Source organism: Bos javanicus, chromosome X (assembly GCF_032452875.1).
Source record: "Bos javanicus breed banteng chromosome X, ARS-OSU_banteng_1.0, whole genome shotgun sequence".
In the NCBI taxonomy this organism is placed as follows: Eukaryota; Metazoa; Chordata; class Mammalia; order Artiodactyla; family Bovidae; genus Bos; species Bos javanicus.
In genome coordinates this window covers 114602098-114626741 of record NC_083897.1, presented here as the reverse complement: position 1 = coordinate 114626741, position 24644 = coordinate 114602098, and the positions used below count along the sequence as shown (strand labels likewise).

The 24644-nt window shown below is 39.6% G+C and overlaps 1 protein-coding gene across 14 annotated transcripts in view; it reads right to left on the bottom strand.

Moving 5' to 3' along the window:
- Window positions 1-24644, bottom strand: part of DMD (dystrophin) — a 2228404-nt gene that overhangs the window by 30580 nt on the left and 2173180 nt on the right. For all 14 annotated transcript variants that reach the window (XM_061410475.1, XM_061410469.1, XM_061410467.1 and 11 more), the window contains 2 exons: window positions 9030-9273; window positions 7723-7846 (listed from right to left, as the gene is read on the bottom strand). In XM_061410475.1, the coding sequence (XP_061266459.1) occupies window positions 7723-7846; window positions 9030-9273 (368 nt within the window). The remainder of the gene's footprint in view (window positions 1-7722; window positions 7847-9029; window positions 9274-24644) is intronic.

Below are 24644 nucleotides of genomic sequence, written 5' to 3'. Positions count from 1 at the left end.
TTTTTGCTGTTGAGTTGTATGAGCTGTTTGTATATTTTGGGAATTAGGCCCTTATTGGCTGTATCATTTGCAAATAGTATCTCCCATTCCGTAGGCTGTCTTTTCATTTTGCTTACGGTTTCCTTTGCTGTGCAAAAGTTTTTAAGTTTGATTAGGTTCTATTTCTTTATTTCTATTGCCTTGGGAGACTGTAAGTCTTGCTTTTCAGCCATTTAGCCACTCTTATATTGTGATTGGGGGATTTAGTCCACTTAAAGTAATTTTTGATAGGTATGTACTTCAGTTCAGTTCAGTCACTCAGTCGTGTCCAACTCTTTGCGATCCCATGAATTGCAGCACACTAGGCCTCCCTGTCCATCACCAACTCCCGGAGTTCACTCAGACTCACGCCCATCGAGTCAGTGATGCCATCCAGCCATCTCATCTTCTGTCGTCCCCTTCTCCTCCTGTCCCCAATCCCTCCCAACATCAGAGTCTTTTCCAATGAGTCAACTCTTCGCATGAGGTGGCCAAAGTATTGGAGTTTCAGCTTCAGCATCATTCCCTCCAAAGAAATCCCAGGGCTGATCTCCTTCAGAATGGACTGGTTGGATCTCCTTGCAGTCCAAGGGACCCTCAAGAGTCTTCTCCAACACCACAGTTCAAAAGCATCAATTCTTTGGCGCTCAGCCTTCTTCACAGTCCAACTCTCACATCCATACATGACCACAGGAAAAACCATAGCCTTGACTAGATGGACCTTTGTTGGCCAAGTAATGTCTCTGCTTTTGAATATGCTATCTAGGTTGGTCATAACTTTCCTTCCAAGGAGTAAGCATCTTTTAATTTCATGGCTGCAGTCACTATCTGCAGTGATTTTGGAGCCCCCCAAAATAAAATCTGACACTGTTTCCACTGTTTCCCTATCTATTTCCCATGAAGTGATAGGACCAGATGCCATGATCTTCATTTTCTATATGTACTTACTGCCAGTTAAAAGATTGTTTTCTGTCTTGTGGCTCCTCTTTGCCTTTCTGCTCACTCTCTTTCTCTGTGATTTGATGACTGACTGTAGTGTCATGCTTAGAGTTCTTCCTATCGTTTGTATATAGGTTTCTGCTTTGTGGTTTCCATGAGGTTTAGATGAAACATAACACTCTATTTTAAGATGATAATAACAAAAGTTCAAATACATTCTAAAGCTCTACATTTTCACTCTCCTCCCTATGTTATGTTTTCGGTGTCACAATTTACATGTTTTGTGTGTCCATTAACAAATTACTTTGGTAACAGTTACTTTTATCACTTTTGTCTTTTAACCTTCCTACTGAATGTACAAGCGATTAGCCATTCTGAATTTAATTATATTCTTACCTTGTGAGACTTATACTTCCATGTTTTCCTGTTACTATTTATGACCCTTTCATTCAAAGAAGTCTCTTGTACATTTCTTCTAAGGCTGGTCTAGTGGTGCTGCTTTCCTTCAACTTTTGCTTGTCTGGATCATTCTTTCTCTTTCCCTCAATTCTGATGGACAACTTTGCTGGATAGAGTATTCTGCTTGGCAGTTTTTTTTTTTTTTTTTAGTACTTTGAATATATCATGAAACTCCCTTCTGGCCTGTCAAGTTTCTGTTGAAAAATCTGCTGATGGATTTATGGGGTTCCCTTGTATGTAAGAAGTTGTTTTCCTCTTGTTGCTTTTAAGACTTTTTCATTGTCTTCAACATTTGACAGTTTAATTATGATGTGTCTTGGTGTGGGAACTGTCCAGGTTTCCTGACAGTATGTCTCCTTCCTCAGGCTAAGAAAGTTTTGTGCTCCTTTCTCTCTTTTCCTTCTAGGACTCTATGTTAGGAATATTTGTTTTGTCTGCTTGATGGTGTACAATAAGTTCCTTAAGCTATCTTCTCTTTATCTTTAATTTTTTTTATTGAAATATAGTTGACTGACAATGTTGTGTTAGTTTCAGATACAGCAAAGTGATTGAGTTATATATACAAATATTCTTTTTTACATCCATCTCTCCCATTATAGGTTGTTACAGAGTATTGATAAGAGTTCCTTGTTGATCATCTATTTTATATATAGTAGTGTGTATATGTTAATCCCCAACTCCTAATTTATCCCTTCTCTCTTTAGTAACCATATAGCTACTTAAAAACTTGGTGTATTATGGATGAATTTCACTGCCCTCTTTGAGTTTGCTCATCTTTTATTCCCAATTCGTCTAGTCTGCTGCTGAATGCCTCTATTGTATTTATCAGTTCTGTTACTGTATTCATTGCTTTGTCATTTATATTTTCTGTCTTTGTTGGAACTCTCACTTTGTTTGTGCATTGTTTTCCTGACCTTGATGGGCGTCTCTGTGACCGCTGTTTTGAAATCTTTATTTGGAAAACACTGATCTCAATTTCTTTTAAGGTCATTTTTGAGGTTTTAGCTTGTTTTTTTCTATGGAACATATTTCTCTTTTCTTTTTCCCTTTGCCTTGTTTGCCTTCTGTTGGTTTCTATGCATTAGCTACAAGCTACCCCTTCCATCTTGAAGGGGTGATCTCAGGTAGGAGATGAGCCTTATTTTTCAGCTCTGCCCAACCTCTTGATCATCTCTGAAACTCTCGGGATTGTCCAAGGAGGCTTTTTTGTTCTTAGTGCCTCTGTAGTTGAGGGTGTGCCCAGACCTGTCAGTGTTCCAACGGGGAGGAGGATTTCAGTCAGCACTTAGATGCAAGATGAGTGGAAGACTGAGCCTCCGGCAACAGCTTTTAAAGTATGTAAACAGACCTCTTTTAGGGAAAGACTGGGAGACGTAAGTTTCTGTATGCTCCCTCTGCACTGAGCTCTGGGAAGATAGCTAGCTATTTAAAAACTGCTGTGTGTTTTTTTTTTTTCTTTTTTCTTTTGGTATGCTACCATTTCACTGAGCTGTGAACATAACCCCCCCACTGACTACCAGAACAGCAGATATGTGCACAAGCTCCTTTACGGGAGATACCAATGACCTGGAGCGAGGCAGGAGTGGTCAGATGGCACTAGCTGGCCTACATCATCTCTGGATAGTATGGAAGTCAGTCCCTGGAGTGTTACATTAGAAGCCTGCCTCTTCAGGCTGAGGCTTTTAAGATATAAACGAATGAGCCTCTTTCATGGAAAGACTGGGTGCATTCCAGCCTGTTGCCTTTATGCTGTGCAGCTGGACAGGGGCAGTGTTAGGCATGGTGAGTCCCCATGAGCCCTGTAAGTACTGTCTCTTTATTCACTCTGGCTTTCTAGACTTTATGGATGCTAAATGTTTGGGGAGCCCATCTCTCAGGTAGAAGGACATATTAAGAGCTGGGACTCAAACCTTTACTACTCAGAGAGAAGCTAATAGTTGTGATTTCCTTCCTGGCTGTGTGTCACCATAACTGGAATGGGGTTCACAGCAAGACTGTGGCTCAGACACTCCTATGTTGTTTTAAATTAGTTTCTATTGGAGTAGAGTTGCGTTACAATGTTCTTAACTTCAGGTATACAGAAAAGTGAATCAGTTATACATCCATCCACTCTTTTTTAGATTCTTTTCCCACATAGGTCATTCCAGAGTACTGGGTAGAATTCCCTGTGCTATACAGTAAGTCCTTATGATCTGTTTTATATACAGTAGTGTATATATGTCAGTCCCAATCTCCCAACTCCCCTGGTAACCGTTAGTTTTGTTTTCTACATCTCCTAGTGCTGGATGTGGGCTTTTTTGTTTGTCCATTGTTTATGTACAGGACTCACTCAGCTATTTCCTAAATGTCTTTGAGAGGGAACTACTCAGTGTGTAGTTGTTGTAGATTCCGTGTTTGTGTGCAAGGAGGGAAGTTCAGGATCTTATGTTGTCATCTTGATCCAGAAACTCCAGTGAAACTTCCTCAGTGTGTAAATCATTCTGTATCTATATAATGGTGTACTGCGCTTGACTTTAAAAATATTCATTCAAGAAGCATTTCACTGAATGCTTGTTGCATAAAAGGTGATCAATTGGCAAAGAAAATGAGCAAGACTTAGTCTTTGCTTTTAAGGAGGTTAAGTACTTAACTAGGGAGAAAAAAATGAGTTGTACAGGAAGGTGGATTTTGAATATCATGGTAAGGAATAAAGTGGAAGGAAAGAGAGAAAGAAGGAAGAATTTAGTACCTTGCTTATGATGACGGTATCATGTTGTTCAGTCGTGTCCAACTCTTTGCGACCCAATGGACTGTAGCCCACCAGGCTCCTCTGTCCACGGGCTTCTCTAGGCAAGAATACTGGAGTGGCATGCCATTTCCTCCTCCAGGGGAACTTCCCTACCCAGGGACTGAGCCCATGTCTCCTGCATTGGCAGGCGGGATTCTTTACCACTGAGCCACCAGGGAAGCCCATGGGTGGGTGTGTGTGTGTGCATATATATACATATATGCACGTGCACACACACACACGCTCAAACTTATCAAGATGTATACATTAAAAATACATCTTTCCCTGCACTCCCCAAAGCTTATTAACCCCTTAACTGTCTCCCAGGGTGTGTGGGGAGTATGTGTGTGCATCTGTTTGTGTGTGTATGCATGTTCTTGCACATGAGAGATGCCTGGGCTGTCTCTGCTACATGTACATAGGGCCACTGGATCTTTATTTTTGATTAATTTGTTCTGATTTTTTGGTTTGTTTTTTAAGGGACTGTAATGAACAAATGTCAGGACACCCAATGCCAAATAAAGATATTGTATTAAAAAAAATACATCTTTATCATTTATACCTGAATGAAGCTAAAAAAGGCAGGTAGGTAAAGGAAGAAAATGCGGAAAACTGGTACCTCTATACAGTTTAGAAAGTGGGAGAGATGTTCTGGAGGCTGATCATGATTTCAGAGTGTGTTCTATTTTTATCTGGTTTTATCCATAACATACTCACGAGAGAGGTCTACCTGGCAATCTTGAGAAAAAGCCTTGAAGTAATGTGCTGAGGACACAGCATCACCTATGTGATAATCTGGCATAAGATACTTAGCCTGAATCCAGCTGGGAGTAAACAAGCAGGCAAATCCCCAATGAGAAACATCCTACACAACAATTGGCCTGACCTCTTCTGAAATGCCAGTGTCCTGCAACATCTGAAGAGGCTGGGCGAGTGTTCTAGATTAGAGGAAACTCAAGAGACATGACAACTAGATGCCAAGGGTGACCTTTCATTGGCTTCTAAATGAAAAAGATAAAAAGCTATTAATAGAAAGGATATTATTGGCAGAATGTGGGATATCTGAATCTAAATTATATATTAGATAATAGTGGCATATCAGTGTTAATTTCCTGAGTGTGACTATGTAAGAAAAGATTTTTCACCTTGGAGGATACATGTTAAAATGTTTAGGGGTGAAATGTTACTATGTATGAAATATAGTCATTCAATGAGTAAAACTATACATGCACAGAAAACAGGAATATATATAGTATATACACACATACACACAGACACAAAGATGTCAACATAAATAAATACAGCAAATTGGCAAAACGTTGACTAAATTGCAATTCTGCCCTAAGTTTGAAGTTGTTCTAAGCAGTAAAGGAACCTTTTAACATTGTTTAAACAAAATACAAAACGTTCTTTAAAAAGAATGACTGGGTACAAGTTAAGGAGTCAGAGATAAGTTGTTGGGAAGACAGACTTCGTCCATTTCTATTTGTCTTATTTGAAAACATAATGTGAACTTCATAGCACACCATCCCATTAAAAAAAATGTATAGAATGCCCACATGGTACACAGAGACTTACATTTGCTAAGTATGTCATGGTTTGAGGAAACACTCCAACTCATTAGATAGATCACCTAGTATGACTTCACCTGTACTTCTCTTTACAGAGTCCTGGGGTTATATATTGGCATTCTACCAGAGTATGGTTCAGCAAATCCCAGCCTTATCACACCTTGGAGCTTCAAAGCATGAGGATACACACTGCATTTATTTTAACACATGTGCATCTTTCAAGAAGAGGGTCTTTCCCTGCCCCTTCTTTACAGTGAGGACTCAATGGACATGAATTTGAGAAAATTCAGGGAGACAGTGAAGGACAGGGGAGCCTGGTGTGCTGCAGTCCATGTGTTCACAAAGAGTTGACATGACTTAGCAAATGAACAACAACAGTGGGGGGGGGGATCACCTCTCATTCAGTCTCTTCAGAGAACAAACTCACTAACAATAGAGCTTATCCATTGACACTGGCAAGTTATCTCTTAGCCTAACTCAGCCACTGGCAAATGCACTGCTGTCCTTGTATTTGGGTCTGCCATGATTCTCCGAGCTCCACAAACCATCAGGCCCACAGCCTGAGGTGTACTTTAATTTGGGTGCTTTCATAGGCATGCTGCCTCAGGGCTCATGGTGACAGGTGTAAATAATTAATACTTCTAAGCACCCAGGGGTTTGTATCTCACCTCTCAAATATGTGACTTAGCTTCTCAGGCTGGGCTTACTTCAAAAAAGGAGAAAATCCTGCAGTAGGAAATAATAAGACATACTAAAACTCCATTGTTTTGGGAATGTAAGGACTTTAAAAAGGCATGTTTTCAGATGCTGAGCTATTGCTTACATTCCCAACAGTCAATTAGCTCGATTCAGATCTCAGATGGAGGCAAGAGCAGCCGATGCCCTAAATCACTGAGGTGTGGCAAAGCTGGGAAAACAACTTCAAACATCTCCTCTTCCTTCACAAAAGAAATGAAAGCTGGCTTTTATTTATGGAGTTAGCTGCTTCACTTTTTGGTCTTAACGTTCCTTCTCAGTCTGGAGAATATGACTTGATGTGTCTACACCTTCCAACACTACTCTCCCTATCAACTAAATGGAGGTCCTCCCCAAGGCCCTGAAACCAAGCACCTTTGTTATATTTCTCCTCTCACACCTTTCAGCTCCCCATTCTGTGAGGTTCACTCTCAAATCCAGACTGCCCTTTAACCACCTCCTCAAAGACAGTGTCTCCACCTTCAAAAGGATCACCGTCTTCTTCCAACCAAGTCCTCTCCCCTCCTTTCCTTACATTTTCTAGTAAGTCCCCTGGTCTTGGGTACTCTATTTTCAAATAAGTCACAGTCATCTCCTCCTATCCCATCAGCATCCTCAGAAGTCCCATAACTTGGCCTCTGTGACTGCCTTCTCACTAGTCTTTCAAACTATAGAAGTTTTACCCTGGAACAGATAAAGCTGCCAGAGTGCATCTTTGTAGCTATCTCTTACCTGCTAAATGATGCTCAGTGGCTCTGTGACACCGACCAAACACCTCTGCCCAGTATTCACATCACTGTGTTGTGAGCCTTACTTTCCTCTGCAGCCTTACTTTCCCCCACTCCTGCTGGGATCCTATCTTTCTAATGTCTGGAACCCTGGCTCTTTCCTGCCCTTGGCCTTCATCTCTCCATCTTAAACAAATGCTCAGTTCCTCCTCTGTCCTTCAAAACCCTTCACAGATATCAATTCATCAAAAATCCTTCTCAGATCTCCTAAATGACTGAAACTTTAATACCACAAGGCCCTACTCTAGTAACTGAACAGCCAGACCTTAGAGGGTAAGGGGACTGTGTCTTTCATCTCTGTACCCCCAAGGCATTCATGACAACCTCTGGTCCATAGCTGATATTAAATAATTGAGCAGACAATTTAAAAGTTGCTGCAAATAGTTCACCATTTCCAGACCTTAAGAGATGACAAAATCGAGGAGTAGCTAAGACGGACACTTACCCATGGATTCTGAAGTTTGACTGCCAACCACCCGGAGCAGCATAGGCTGGCTGCTGTCTGACCTCTGAAGAGAGGTAGAAGGAGAGGACACCGTTGTGCCATTCACCTTGGCCTCGGCCTGGGGCTAAGGCATCCAAAGAAAATACAATTATTTTTCATAATAAACACTCAAACAAATACATAAATATAAACCCATTATAGACACTCAAGACTCTGAAATTATGATTTTTCCTACTTAGAAGTCTCCCACAAACAGTTAAGTTTGGGAAATTTCACAGTTGATAAGGTCCATGGATACTGTCTTTGTACCTGAATCATACCCCCTTAAAAGTTTGAAAGACAGTACAGCTACAGTGGAATAAGATATAGAAAATCATTACACTAACTGAAAGATGTAGAAGGTCATGTGAGAATGTTGAAATCATGTGAAGTGAAAGTGAAAGTCACTCAGTCATGTCAAACTCTTTGTGACCCCATGGACTATACAGTCCATGTGATTCTTGAGGCTAGAATACTGGAGTGGGTAGCCTTTCCATTCTCCAGGGGATCTTCCCAACCCAGGGATCAAACCCAGGTCTCCTGCATTGCAGGCGGATTCTTTACCAGCTGAGCCACAAGAGAAGCCCAAGAATACTAGAGTGGGTAGCCTATCCCTTCTCCAGTGGATCTTCCCAACCCAGGAATTAAACTGGGGTCTCCTGTGTTACAGGTGAATTCTTTACCAACTGAGCTACCAGGGAAGCCCAAATGAGACCACAAAAATGTAATGGAAAATTCACACTTTTGTGAAGTATTATGCAATAAGATGGAGAGACCATATCTCAAAATTTATAATTCCCAGAAAGCCAGGACTATGTGCAGGGAAGGGTCTTCTACAATGCAATATCCTGCTACATTTTCAAAAGCCACTTAAATTATGTTTTAGGGATTATCAAAAGAAACCAAAGGCATACCACAAAATAAGAGTAACTGCAAAAAAGAGAGCTCCTGATTTTCAAGAGGTAAAAATTTCACTTTCGGATACCAGTAGAAACCTTTCTGCATTTTTTTCCCAAGATGAATTTTAAATTGGTCAAATAAAACACATTTTCAGAGAACACAATCTGGAAGCAACATAAAACAACATGCTCATTTCGTTCCTATTCTTATATCCCTTGCTATCTAGCACTTGGTGAAGCACACACTGAATAATGACCAAATCAATGTTTGCTGCCTTTCTGAAAAGGACTGAGAGTTCTAGTTCTTAGTTGTAAGCGGGGAAAGTGGATTTTTGTAAAGATCCCATGTTAGAGAGAGGGGTGTCTCACTTGCTCCAGCAGCTGCCTGAGCCTGTGTAACTGGGACTCCAGCTGTTTATTGTGGTCTTCCAGGATTTGCATCCTGGCTTCCAGGCGGCCTTTGTGTTGACGCAGTAGCTTGGCCTCAGCAATGAGCTCAGCATCCCGGGGACTCTGTGGCGAGGTCGGCATCATCTCAGGAGGGGACGGCAGTGGGGACAGGCCTTTATGTTCATGCTGCTCCTTGAGACGATCATATTCAGCCTGCAGATTCCTATTTGGCATCAAAGAAGTGGGGGGAAAAAACAAGGGAAAAAACAAGAAAAAGGAAGTTGAATATCATCACCACATTTCTTATACTAATGGCAGAGAGATATATCTGACCGCCACCAAACACAATAGCAAGCAAAAGAGAGGCACTTAATGAATGGTTTTTATGATGACAATTTTAGCAATGCTTAAAGAAAAAAAACAAAAAAACAAAATAAAGTTTGAAGCGTCTGCCTGGTGTGTGTGAGGGGAGATGCTTTTCAATCTTCTATACTTAAAAGCCTTGTGAGTGCTATGTTTACATAATTAAGCAGCAAAGGAGTTAATCATTGTGTAAATATTGCCTTAGAATGTCATCAGATTATAATTCTTCTACTTCTATTGACACTTGGGTTTGCTTAAACAAATGATCAAATATTTTCAACAGCGTGGTAGAAGAACATAGTAAGAGTATACCCATGTACCCACCATGGTGCTTTAATATACTTAACATATGCCATATTTTCTTCAAAATTTTGAAGAAATAAAATATGACAGTTACAGCAGAAGCTTCCCCACAAGTTCTCCTTATTGTATCAGTCCCCTGCTCACCACTACCCCTAAGGAGACAAAGCCATCCTGAGTTCCATGTCCAGCATTACCATGATATCCCCATTACTAGGTTGAACTTAATAAAGATGGTGATATTCAGCTTTTTTAAACCTACATAAATGGCTGTTTCATGCGATTCAATCTAATAGCATTATTTAACAGCATGTTCTTAAACTTTAAGAACTTTGTTGAAGCATGTGCATTCCATTCTAAGAGCTGCTTTTTGCCTTCAACATTCTTTTGCAGTTTGAATATGCCATCAACATTCTCCTGTCAAAGATCATTTAGGTTGTTTCCAACTTTTCCCAATACAAACAGTGATACAACGAACTTCCTTCTACCTGTCTCCTTGAATACTTGTTTGAAAGAGTCTTTACAGAATATATGTAGATGTAAAACTGTTCGGTTCTAGCACCACCATCAACATCGCCACAGATCACCAAACTGCTCTCCTAAATGTTTTTATACCAATTCGCTCTCCCACCATCAGTGAGTGAGGTTTTCCATTTGGCCACATCTTCATCAAATCCTTGGCGTTACCAAACATGTAAGTTTCAGGTGATGGGTACATTTTATTGGTGAGGCTGACCTCTTTTTTTTGGCTGTGCCACACAGCTCATGGGATCTCAGTTCCCTGACCAGGAATCAAACCCGCACCCTTGGCAGTGAAAGCACAGAATCGTTGGATGGCCAGGGAATTCCTAGGGGATGAACGTCTTTCATCTTAGTTGGCTTTTAATGTTTCCGTAGCTGTTTCCCTACTGGCTTGTCTTTTTCTTATGCAAATTCTGGATATGTTCTAGATGCTTATTTATTGCCAATTATAGCATAGCAAATACTATCTCTTAGCACAGCTAATTTTGACTTTTACTCTTGGCATCCTATTATACAACAAATTTTCATTTCAAAACATTTCTCCATGTTTTCTGAGTGTCATGTTTTAAGAAAATCTCCTGTACACCTACATTTTAGAGTTTACAACTCTGTTTTTCACATTTACAACTTAACCCAGAATCTTTTGTTTGGTGTGAACATGAAATCTAACTTGACTCCCCCTGACATAGATAACTTATTAAGCCAGCCCTGTGCCTTGTATAGGCCACCTTTCCCTGACTCCCACTGATTTCAGTGGCATTTTTATAGTCCATTGAGCACACATAAATACACAAGTGTGCTTCGGAGGTCTCTATTCTCCATGGTTGATTATTTGTGTGTCCCTGTGCAAATTCCACACCTTGGCTGTGAATATCTTGTGATCTGGTAGGCCTGCTCACTCCCACTCTGTTCTGCCATAAAATTGTCTTGGCTCTTCATATCTCTTTGATCATCTCTATGATTTTAGAGTCAAGATTTCCTATTCCAGGAAAATCCTTGTTGACATTTAGGGTTTGAGTGACACTGACTGTATGGAATAAAATGGAAACAGCTGACTTTGCATTATTGAGTCTTTACATCAGGGCTGTGGTTAAGCTCTTCAGTTACCCCAGGCGCCTTTTATGTCAAATAATCTCCTATAACTTAATGTGTTTTTCCCCTAGCTTTTAAGTTGAATACTTAAGTCCTTTCTTTTTATGTTTTTTAATAGAGACATTTAGGGGTATGGGTTTCCTTCTTGCTTTCAAATTGTTGAGAATACCAACAGAGGGCACTTCTGTTATTTGGTACCTGGCAAATGATTAGAACTCTTGGTATCCTTCTTCCAGTTATAATGAACACCAAAATAGGATGGTAGATTTCTATTGTTCACAGATGTTATTTCATTGGGTTAGAGAATGTCCTAGCTACAAAGGTGGAAGATCTCTATCAATGAGAAAGGACAGGAGAAGAAGTAGTGAGCAGTCAAGAAGAGTTTTTACCTTGTCCAGTTGGAGGAGGAAAAATAATCTTATGATCAGGCTTCCTGTTATGTGTGTGTGCTCAATTGTGTCGGACTCTTTGCAACCCCATGGACTGTAGCCTGCCAGGCTTCTCTGTCCATGGGATTTCTCAGGCAAGAATACTGGAGCATGTTGCCATTTCCTACTCCAGGGGATCTTCCCAACCCAGGGATCAAACCTGTGTCTCCAGAGGCTCTTGTTTTGCAAGAGGGTTTTTCCTCTTAGGAAAATGTTTTCTGTTGCTCCATACCTGGAATGAACGTTCCTCAGGAATGGCACATCTTCCAGAACGTCCAGTTTCAAAATGCTGGACCTCCATACCAAAGAAGATTTTATTTCAATCCAATTTAATCTCTTTTTTTGTTTTTGTTTGAAGTTCTACCCAGGGAAGAACCCTAGAGGAGGGCATGGCAACCCACTCAAGTATTCTTGCTGGGAGAATCCCATGAACAGAGGAGCCTGGTGGGCTACAGTCCATAGGGTCACAAAGAGTCAGGACACGACTGAAGTGACTTAGCATGCACAAAGATCTACCCTATACCTAATGTTACCAGTTTTCCAGGAATCTGTTTCAAGTAATACAGGGAAATCAGTCAATGATCTTTTTCATTTACAGGAATATACTCTATTTGTATTGACTGAAATTCTGTCTGCTGTCAGTCTTCACAGAGAGTTATCATGTAGTTTGTTTCCTAGCAATCTGCTTTGACAAAGCAGTAATAAGAAGAAAGTCATCAAAATAAGTTTACGCTTTGCTAGGTTCTGTACATAGGTCCTCTGGGTATAAGCCAACACAAGTAGTTCATGTTAATTAAATCCAATTTCTGGCCACTTAATTGACAATCATCTAAATGTTTCTGTGAACTTGAAGCATCATCCACTCTTCAGAGGGTTTCATTTCATAGAAATTATTATCTATGTTTTTCTGCTTGAAGTATCCACTAAAAGAAATCCACCTTCATTGAAATGTCCCAACTGATAACACCTTTTTATATGCAGAATCCTATTCAAAACTCTTTCTACCAGAGTGGGTCATCCACAATGACCTTTTTGAAAACATTGCTTTAGACATGGGCTTCAGAATAGTACAACAAACGACTACCGTCTTACCACTTATTTCTCACACAGTTATCTACCTTTTCCAGAGAGGTGTTTGTTTGGGCCTAGTTTTCCATGAAGCTCTCCTTTAATGAGTTATTTATAAGCGCCCTTGTTCAGAAACCATGGTTTAATATATACAACATACTGCATTTCTGTTTTTATGTTTTCCAGTAAAAAACAGAGAGAACTCATTTGAATCAGTCAGAACTTCCCAAAGCTGAGCTGTAAAGAATACCAATTGCTCTACACAGGCCTTTCTTGCCTTCCCAGATGTTTGAAATTTCTCTCAGGAGACCGTTTCCTTAAAGACACACATCATTCTTCAGTTCTGGAAGATTCTTGGTGGTTATTGCTTCTCTGCCATTTCCTCCCTTCTTTTCTTCTGAACCTTGTACTAGGTATATTTTACAGCCTTATGGTCCATTCCCTATCTTTCTTAATTGCTTATTTATATTTATCTGTTTTTCTTACTGCTTTGTATAGTGAAGTCCTCAGAATCATCTCTTTTCAATTCCTTACTTCCTCTGGGTCCAGCCTAGTTTACCATATCTATTGAGTTCAGGGGGAAGATCCCCTGGAGGAGGGCATGGCAACCCACTCCAGTATTCTTGCCTGGAGAATCACATAGACAGAGGAGCCTGGCGGGCTCCAGTGCATGAGGTCGCAAAGAGCTGGACATGACTGAGTGATCAACACTTCAACTTTTTCACATAAGTATGTGTATGTCTCCCTCCATGTGTGTTTTGGCAGGACCCTGATTTCAAATTTCTGGCTCTGTGCCCCGAGCTGGTGAGGAGAATTCTGTTGTTTAGTCACTAAGTCGTGTCTGACTCTGCATTTTAATTACTGCTATTCCAACAGGAGTTGAAAGTTTATTGACTAAGCCCCACATACTACTGCCCAGCCCACCATTTCTGGTCCACAGAGATGTTCATCTTGTTTTAAAGCACAGTTACGACTTTTTAATTTTTTTCACTCCATATATTACCTACCACTGGAAAAATAGAAGGAGCAGAAGACGCCGCCTCAAAGCAAAAGCTAACATTATATTAATCAGAAAGCTACCAGGATGTGTTGATTTTATAAGTGTCTGATCAAGGTTTCCTCAGCACTCATTCAAATCTAAATTTACCACAGCAGGGTCCAATGAACCAAACAAATACCTTCTCCTAAACAAATATGTGGCACACATAAAACTTCTATTAAGCTGAATAACAGGTCTGATTTTGAAAGAATACTTTTTTCCCCTGAAGTTCTGAGGCAGGACAAGTTATAATGGCAAAGGTTAAAAAAGCCAGAAATAGCTCAAAAGGAGGTATGTTTGCCAGAAACCAAGTAAAACATGAAGTTTTTCGAGTCTAAATTCTCTTTTACAGGTATTTATACATTTTCAAGATTACCAAGAAAAACTGATGTTCAAAGAGTTGAATTAGAGATAACTTTTACTATACATTTCCTAATAAATGTGGTCATGGTTACAGAGTGGTTTTAGGGGTTGGGAAATATTTATAAGGGCTAAAGGGCTTAAGTCATTTTCCTATATTTAAAAACATCTATGTCAGTACCCTTTAAAGTATATCATAATGCTACATTTTTTTGATACAGTATTTATAAAGCACATAGGTGATATAGCATTCCCATAAAAGATCAATGAGATACCACTGTTCCAAGGTGACTCATTTTAAACCTTAACCACAAGTATACAATCTACTCATTTTAACAGTTGGCGGTCGATTTGTATTATTACTGATATATATTTTGCTTTTCTTGAAGTTATACATGCACATTTCACTCCTATTGACTCTCTAATTGTTGGAAGGTATTTGTGGAGTCATTTCAACATAGATGAATGTATGTCAGGAATCAGATGCCGACTCCACAGAGAATCTATTTAGGCTCCTGATTATCTTGTAAATTATATTTCTCTGGTATCCCTAAAGAACACTAATTCAAATTCACTTCACATGGTTTCTGTCACCACAATTTCTTCCTGCAGCCAGTCATGCTAAAAAAAAAAAAAAAAAAGTCTGCCATCTATTATTAATTTATTCTCCACAGAGTTTAAAAAAAATCCCTCCATTCTACAACTATGTAGCTCTATCTGATTAATTTTATGTCATCATGTGTATAAATGTGGTGGTCCAGATACAAATTTGCATTAAATATTTTTTTCCTAACTAGCTAATGGATATAAGAGACAGAAAAGAGAGAAATCAAATTGGCTTTACCTCCACGTGCTGAAAACATGAAAGCATCCAGCCCCTCTGGCAATCATAACTAGCTCTCTGCTAGTTGCAATAAAGAACATTACAACAATCTTTGTGTAATTTCTATTAATTTATTGCTGTCAATCAAGTGTTTTCAGTGCAGGTCATGTACTCTTTAAATAGAACCTCCTTACTGTAATTAAATACTTGTATGAAGATCACTTTTCAGTGATCATAGTCTTAACAGTCTTATACATCCAACTGTATATCAAAGCATGAGCACACATAACATCTATTTCATAAAGCGAGAACAACTACAAAGGTTTGCCTCTAAAAAGATTAGGTCCAGAGAAATCCAGCTTTACCCTCGTATAGTATTAAAAGCTGCTAAATCATATCCACCAATGTGGATTTGGGTACATGTAGTAAATCACACAGAACTACTATGGCAATTATAAATCCGGCAAATTAGCAGTTTCTAAAAAAAAAAAAAAAGGCAAAGACACATTTCATAAGCGTGAGGTATTTTAAAAACTGGAAATTGCACAGAGCCTTTTTCAATTATAGTTGAAATATTTAAAGCTATACTGTAAAGTTTTATCAAACACAAAGTCAAAAATACCCCTAAACCAGAGAAAAAGAGACATTAATATGCCTTGGCACTACCAGTGTTAATTAAGGAGCCGCTCACAGGGTGGGAAGTAAAAATATGCATATTTTAGGTTTGCCTTAAGCAAAACAGTAAAAATGGCAGGAACCCCCCAGGCTCTTGTTTCCAATCCTTCTCTCAGCATTGTCCCCTTGTAATGCATTCAGAGCTCTTCATTTCCAACCCCTTTCTACTGAATAAACCTTAGTGGGATTTTATAATCGTACCATTTCTTCCAGTGATATCTGCATTGAAACACAATATTGAATCAAGTAAAGAAATGTGAGATAATTTTTCTTTGGGCACACTGTCTTTTTGGTCCCTTTTGCAACCTATGGCTGAGGCGGGAATTAGAAGAGAGCTTGAGAGAATGGTTTGGGAGTCAGAAAGACCTTGATTCAAAGCCAGGCTATGCCAACTGCTGAGGCTAGAAAACTGCTCTAAGCTCTTACCATGTCAGGAGGCTCAGTGGGCCAGTGCAGTCTACAGTCTCTATGTACAGCTCTGTTAGAACCAGGCCTGGCTCATTCTAAGTATTCATAATTATTATGACTTCTTTCTCCCTATATTGTCTACTCTGTGGATTTGCAAACTTCGGTGTGTTGAAAGCTACTTACCAAAAAGTGAAGTCGCTCATATGTGTCCGATTCTTTGCGACCCCATGGACTGTAGCCTGCCTGGCTCCTCCCTCCATGGGATTCTCCAGGCAAGAATACTGGAGTGGGTTGCCATTGCCTTCTCCAGGGGATCTTCCTGGCCCAGGGTTCGAACCTGGGTCTCCCACATTGCAGGCAGACTCTTTACCATCTGGGCTGCCAGGGAAATCCCTACTTACCAAAAGAAAGCACTTAAACTATCTGAAAGAACAGCAATCTAGTAAAACCTACTGAGCTTGGCACTATATATATATATATATATATATATATATATATATATATACACACACACACATATATACATACACACACACACACACACACACATATATATACATACACACACACACACATATATATATATCACTCACACACACACACACACACACACACACACATATATACATGCTTCCCTGGTGGCTCATCTAAAGAACCTGCCTGCCAATGCAGGAGACGAAGGTTTGATAGCTGGGTCAGGAAGATCCCCTGGAGAAGGCAATGGCAACCCATTCCAGTATTCTTGCCTGGGAAATCCCATGGATGGAGGAGCCAGGCAGGCTATACAGTCCATGGGGTTGCAAAGAGTCGGACACGACTGAACAACTAAAGAACAACACACTCACTCTTTATATATATAGGTTAGCTTGAGAACACTTACAAGTTGATTCATCATATTTTCTTTAATTCTAGTCCCCCCCCCATCACTATAGTAGCTACCCCCAGAATCTGGTAATTACTCTATATTTTCCATCATCTTTGCTGTAGTAAAGTGTATCACAGCTGACCATCTGGGCAAAATGAAATCACTAAGCTAAGATCACTAGGATGAGATTTCCTCAGATGTGACCAAATTTGCTGGGCATGTGACCACATGATAAAACTTTACCCATAGATTATTGTAATAAACTGTTCAGACCAAATTTACAGGGTTAATATATTTAGATATACTCTATTCTCAGGAGTTGTCCTTGACATAGCAATCTATATCTTGCTTAAGCTCCATGAGACAGAACCTGACAGTATTAATTGACTCTAGTTTGCTTTTATCTTCAATGACTGAGATTTTTTTCAAATTTGATCAAATTCCTGATCAAGGAGTAACACAGTATTATCTAAGAATAAGTGTATTAATCAGAGGTTCAAAACAAGAAGAGTTCATTTTTAAAAATCCCATTATACTTAGAAATAAGGTAGACAGACAAAACCCAAGACGAGTATGACAGTGACTAGTTTTAACCATCCAAAAAGCATGCTAAGATGGGAAAGGTTTTAGAAGTGAGGAAGTCTGGTCTCCAGGAATAGTACCATTGGGAAAAGTGTGTTTCAATTTTCAAACATATATAGTAAAATATCAAACTTTCATTATCTGTGGTCAGCAAAAAGCTATAACAGTCTCAAAGAGAATCATAATTTTAAGCTTTGTGTGTCCTGACTTGAGTCCCTCATGAGTAGTTAGACCTGGCCTTAAATTCTCCCAGTAAATTTATCTTGTTGGCCTATTTTTCATTTCCTGGCATGCACTACTATACACTCTTGCTGTATTTGATCCTATGGTCTCCTCTATTACAATGACAGAAACTAAAGAATCATTTCTATAAAGTCCCAGTACTCACACACAAAAGTTCATGGCAGAACTATTCACAATAGCCATTCAGTGGAAACAACTCAAATGTCCATCAACTACCAGATGAATGTTTTAGAATGTAGTATTTCCATATGATGAAATATCACTCAGTAATAGAAAAGAATGAAGTGCTAATACATGCTGTAAACAAAGCTAGTGGAGATGATGGAATTCCAGCTGAGCTATTGAAAATCCTAAAAGATGATGCTGTTAAAGTGCTGCACTCAGTATGTAGACAGATTTGTCAACACTTGGCAGTGGACAAAGGATTGGAAAAGGTCACTTTTCATTCCAACTGCAAAGAAGGCAATGCCAAAGAATGCTCAAACTACCATACAATTGCACTCATTTCACATGCTAACAAGGTTATGCTAAAAACCAAGGTTATGCTAGGTTTCAACAGGAACTGAGAAGTTCTAGATGTACAAGCTGGATTTAGAAAAGGCAGAGGAAACAGATCAAATGGGCAACATTTGCTGGACCATGGAGAAAGCAAGGGAATTCCAAAAAAAAAACCATCTACCTCTTCTTTATTGACTACCCTAAAGTCTTTGACTGTGTGGATCACAACAAACTGTGGAAAATTCTAAAAGAGATGGGACTACCAGAACACCTTACCTGTCTCCAGAGAAACCTGGATATGGATCAGGAAGCAACAGTTAGAATCAGACATGAACAACTAACTGCAAATTGGGAAAGGAGTATGCAATTGGCTGCATACTGTCACCCTACTTATTTAACTTCTATGCAGAGTGCATCATGCGAAATGCCAGGCTGGATAAAGCTCAAGCTGGAGTCAAGACTGCTTGGAGAAATATCAACAACCTCAGATACGCAGATGACACCACTGTAATGGCAGAAAGTAAAGAGAAACTAAAGAGCTTCTTCATGAAGGTGAAAGAGGAGAGTGAAAAAGCTGGCTTGAAACTCAACATTCAAAAAATGAAGATCATGGCATCTGCTCCCATCACTTCATGGCAAACAGAAGGTGATAAAATGGAAACAGGACAGATTTTATTTTCCTGGGCTCCAGAATCACGGTGGACAGTGACTACAGTCATGAAATTAAAAGACAGTTGCTCCTCACCAGGAAAGCTATGACAAACCTAGACAGTATATTATAAAGCAGAGACATTACTTTGCCAACAAAAGGTCTACATAGTCAAAGCTATGGTTTTTCTGGTAGTCAGGTATGGATGTGAAAGTTAGACCATAAAGAAGGCTGAGCGTTGAAGAATTGATGCTTTAGAACTGTGGTGCTGGAGAAGCCTCTTGAGAGTCCTCTGGACTGCAAGGAGATCAAATAAGTAAATCCTAAAGGCAATGAACCCTGAATATTCATTGGAAGGACTGATGTTGATGCTGACACTCCAATACTTTGGCCATCTGATGCTAAGTGCCAACTCACTGGAAAAGATCCTGATGCTGGGAAAGAATGAGGACAAGAGAAGAGGGAAGCAGAGGATGAGATGGTTGGATAGCATCACTGACTCAATGGACAAGAGTTTGAACAAACTCTGGGAGACAATGGAGGACAGATGAGCCTGGTATGGTTCAGTCCATGGGGTGGCAAAGAGTCGGACACAACTTAGCAATTGAACTAATACATGCTCTAACATAACAGTCCCTTGAAAATATTATGCTACATGAAAGAAGTCAGTTACAAATGACCCCCTATTATATGAAATGTCCAGAATAAACAAATCCATGCAGACAAAGTAGATTATTGATTGTCTAGGGCTGGAGTGTGGTTGTCTTGGAAGAAATGCAGAGTGACTGAAAATTGGTATGGGGTTTCTTTTTGGGGTGAGGAAATTGTTATAAAGTTGGTTATGTGATGATGGTTACACAATTCTGTGAATATACTAATAATTAGGGACTTACACACTTTAAATGGGTTAATTTTATGGTATGTGAATTATATCTTGGTAAAGCTCTTATTAGCTCAGACGGTAAAGCGTCTGCCTACAATGCACGAGACCCGGGTTCAATCCCTGGGTTGGGAAGATCCCCTGGAGAAGGAAATGGCAACCCACTCCAGTACTCTTGCTTGGAAAATCCCATGGATGGAGGAGCCTGGTAGGCTACAGTCCATGGGATCCCAAAGAGTCGGACATGACTGAGTGACTTCACTTCAAAGCTTTTATAAAAAATAAGTTATAAATTCAAAATTCTACTTCTTATAGAACAAAAGATATTTCCCCAATGAGGTAAATAATTTTCTAATGTTTTCTCCTACTATGGAGAAATCAAGTTTAAGCCATGTACATAAGAGAAATATGGCGTGTACATGCCTACAGAATTTATCTATGCAGACACGTCTAAGGATTTTCAGAAAATGAATTTAAAAGAGAGCCCCAAAAATAATCCCAGGAAATCTTCAAGTCTGGGTTAACCTAAACAACTTCAATGTTTTCAGTTGAATGGAAAATGACATAAAGGACCACCCACAGAATGGGAGAAAATATTGCAAACAAAGTGACTGACAAGGGATTAACCTCCAAAATATACAAACAGCTCATGTAGCTCTATGTCAACAAACAAACAACCTAATCAACAAATGGGCAGAAGATCTAAATAGACATTTCTCCAAAGAAGACATACAGATGGCCAAAAGGCACATGAAAAGATGCTCAACATCACTAATTATCAGAGAAATACAAATCTAAACTACAGCGAGGTTATCACCTCACACTGCTCAGAATGGCCATCATCAAAAGGTCTACAAACAATAAATGTTGGAGAGGATGTGGAGAAAAGGGAACCCTCCTACACTGTTGGTGGGAATGTAAATTGGTACAGCCACTATGAAAACCAGTATGGAGATTCCTTAAAAAACTAGAGTTACCATATGATCCAGCAATCCCACTCCTGGTCATATATCCAGAGGAATCTTTAATTTGAAAAGATACATGTGCCCCAGTGTTCACTGATGCACTATTTACAACAGCCAAGACATGGAAATAACCTAAATGTCCACCAACAAATGAATGGATAAAGATGATGTGGTACACATATACATTGGAATACTACTCAGCCATTAAGAATGAAATAATGCCATTTGCAGCAACATGGATGGACCTAGAGATGCTAAGTGAAGTAAGTCAGAGAAAGACAAATACCATATGATATCGCTTACATGTGAAATCTAAAGAAGATGATACAAATAAACTTAAAAAAACAGAAATAGAGTTACAGATGCAGAAACTGATAGTTTATAGTTACCAGGGAGGGAAGGGGAGGAGAGGGATAACTGGGACTGACGCACACACACACAACTTTATATAAAACAAGTAACGGGAAGATTTTTACCATCTGAGCCACCAGGGAAGCCATCATGGAGTGCTACTCAGCAATAAAAAGAAGTGACTACTTACTATATATAAAATAGATAACTAATAAGGACCTACTGTATAGCACAGGGAACTCTACTCATACTCTGGAATGACCTGTATGGTAAAATAATCTAGAAAAGAGCGCATATATGTATATGTGCAACTGATTCATTTTGCTGTACAGCAAAAACTAACACAATATTGTAAATCAACTATACTCCAATAAAAGTTAAAAAGAAGAAAATAAATAGGTTTATTAAAGATTTTGGGCAAAGAACAATAACATATGACATGAGAAAAACAAAGAAGACAGCTGAAAACCAGCCAAAAAATCTGGCAGGCCACAAGAAAAGTCCAAAGGGCATTTATCCATTCCTTTAATGAACACGTATTTCTACACCCAGCACTACAGAGAGAAAGATAAGTGAGACACAGTCCCTTGCCATTCAACAGCTCAGCTTCTAGTGTGTGGGATACTGTTTAGTTTCCTGTAGACAAATCTTATACTACCGGGTAAAAGGGCTGTGAATTATGCTCATTGTTTAAGCTAAGAATAGAGGTTATTTCTATCCTCAAAACAGTCACTTGGAGTTACTCAGAAATTATAGAAAAAGGATCATATGGATTTACCTATTAACTGCAGTTAGCAGACAGAGTGGTACCAAAAGGTAACCCAGGACTTGAAGATACAGAACTTTAATTATTAACATAGCAGGGGGGAAAAGGGGGAGGGTTTGATAGTCTACAGAAGTCATCCAAGTATATAATTAATACAAAGCAGGAAACCATTTCTAACTTTGCTACTGGTGGAGAACTGGGCCTGGCCAGTTACAATCCAGTACACCAGGAGGTCCTTGGTCTTCTTTCCACATAAGCTCTCTTCCTAGGAGGACCCTGTCTTCTCTCTAGGCTTCCACCTCCAAGCCCATGACCTCACCTCCCCTACCCATTACTTCTCACCTCAATCTAGACTTCTAGCTCTAGACCTGTCTTTTCCACAGTCTCCTGGATGTCCCCATTAGCCATGGGTTCTGTGAGCTTAACCTTGCTACGTACCAAGCCATGCAAAGTTGACAGGTTCATCGTTTATCCTTCCTCTAACATTTCAGTGCCAGAAAACTAATCAGTTTCCTCAAGTAGCATTATACAGGACTGTATTCTCTGCAAACCCATGCACTCTAGCCTGCCAGGCTCCTCTGTCCATGGGATTTCCCAAGGCAAGAATGCTGGAGTGGGTTGCCATTTCCTTCAACATGTTCAAAATGTATACCTCAATATGTCATCGAGATGAATGTTACACCTGCATTCCTGCTAATATCTTCCCACGTGTTAGTAATACACTTTTGTACCACAACCCAGCAGAGGCCTCAAGTAACTACTAGCCTTTGCATCTAACAACTTAGAAAGCAAAATCCAACAGTAATCATTGTAGAAGCCAAAGTTCCTGTCTTTGGTGCATATGTTTCAAGAGTCAATCAGTTAACGACAATTAAGAACTCCATACAGCAAATTAATTTTGTCAAGTTCTTGGTGGAATTTCTTCTTGCTGGTTTGATTGCAAAGCCAGGTCACTTCCACTGGGATATTCTGTAAAAGCCCTCATATAATTATCTAATCTTATGGGAGATAATTCAATACCTATCTTTGAATTTTCCAGACTAAATCATTTTGGTCTCTGGGATTGTAGGACTTCCCTACTGGAGAAAATCAGGAGTTCAATTTTGTGAGAAAAATCCAAGCTCCATTTGCAGAGACATGAGTACCGACCTGTGAAAGTGAAGTCGCTAAGTCATGTCTGACTCTTTGCGACTCCGTGGACTGTAGCCCACCAGGCTCCTTCCATCCGTGGGATTCTCCAGGCAAGAGTACTGGAGTGGGGTGCTAGTTCTTACCAAAGTGAGTTCCACAGAACACTACAATTGGGATGATGTCAAGGATGTATAACCATCACTGGGTTTAAACAAAGATGTTTCTTTACTTCTTTCATCCAACAATGAGAGAGAGACAAATCATTGTTTCCTCTTAGCCCCCTGCCTGCAGGGAACCTGAAATCAAATTTGAAGCTCAATTATATCAACTAAGCTAATCCCTACTATGTTCATTGCTTTACTATTTCTACTATAGGAATCTTATTGCTACGTTTTTTTAAAAAATCCTTTTTGGAAAGTGAATACATAAAAGCAATATAGGAAATTTCCACTTGAATCTCCTGGGGCAAACAACAGGATGCTCAGAACATAGTTCTTTTTCTCTATCCACTGACCTTGGCTGCTTAGTAGCTTTTCTTGTATGTTCTATGGTTTTTGTTTACTTGTCATGTCCCAGTTGCCTAGTGAAAATATTCAGACTGCCCCATTCCTCCTTCTCTCATCTTCCCTGGCCTCATTCATCCAGTGACCTTCCCATTTTTTCAGCCCTTCTTCACTTGTGTAAGGGATCCTTAGTTAAGAACCTTGCCATCTTTCAACGAACTGTTGCTCTGTCCTTCTGCCAGTCTCCATGGCTTTAGCTCCCTGCCTACAATCATGTTTCTCCATCATTTCCTCCTCAAAAAGCCCTCACTGCTCAACTGCTTATAGGATAAATACAAACTCCTTTGTCTGACATATAAAACCCTTTCAACAGTGATCTCCAGCTACCATTCCACTACTCTCTTGTTCTTTCCCTCCTGTGCTCTGAACGCACATATCTCATGGTCTCAACAGACTGGAAGGCTCATCCTTACTTCCTCTCTCAGCCTGGAAACTCTGATTCAGCCTTTCTTCAACTCTCTTCAATACAAGCACTTGTAATACTGGGTTACACTTAGTTGTTTACATGTTAATGTCTTTTTTATTACATTTTGAGCTCCATGAGAGTAAGAATCAAGGCTTATCCCTTTTTGTAGTCTTGGTACTTTGAAAAATACATTAAGTATTCACTAACTATCTGGTGAGTTGAGTGGAATGATATCCTCAGGTTTGGAATGTAACTAAAGAAAGTTAAGACTATAGTCAGTTCTACTGTAGCATGATGGTCTGGTAATAAAAGCTACAAGAAGGATGAGGGTCTTCATGGAGGATCTAAAAGGGAAACTGGCTTGTAAGAACTTCAGCTTTTATCCAGCCTGTTCTAGGAAGACAATGGCTATACCAGGAAATCGTGAATACTGTTATCACTGGAGGGGTTACTTAGGTTTTTCTCTGAGATAAAGCAATCTTGTTGTTCAGTAACTTAAGTTGTGTCTGACTCTTTTGTGACCCCACAGACTGTAGCCCTCCAGGCTTCTCTGTCCATGGGACTTTCCAGGCAAGAATACTAGAGTGGGTTGCCATTTCCTTCTCCAGGGGATCTTC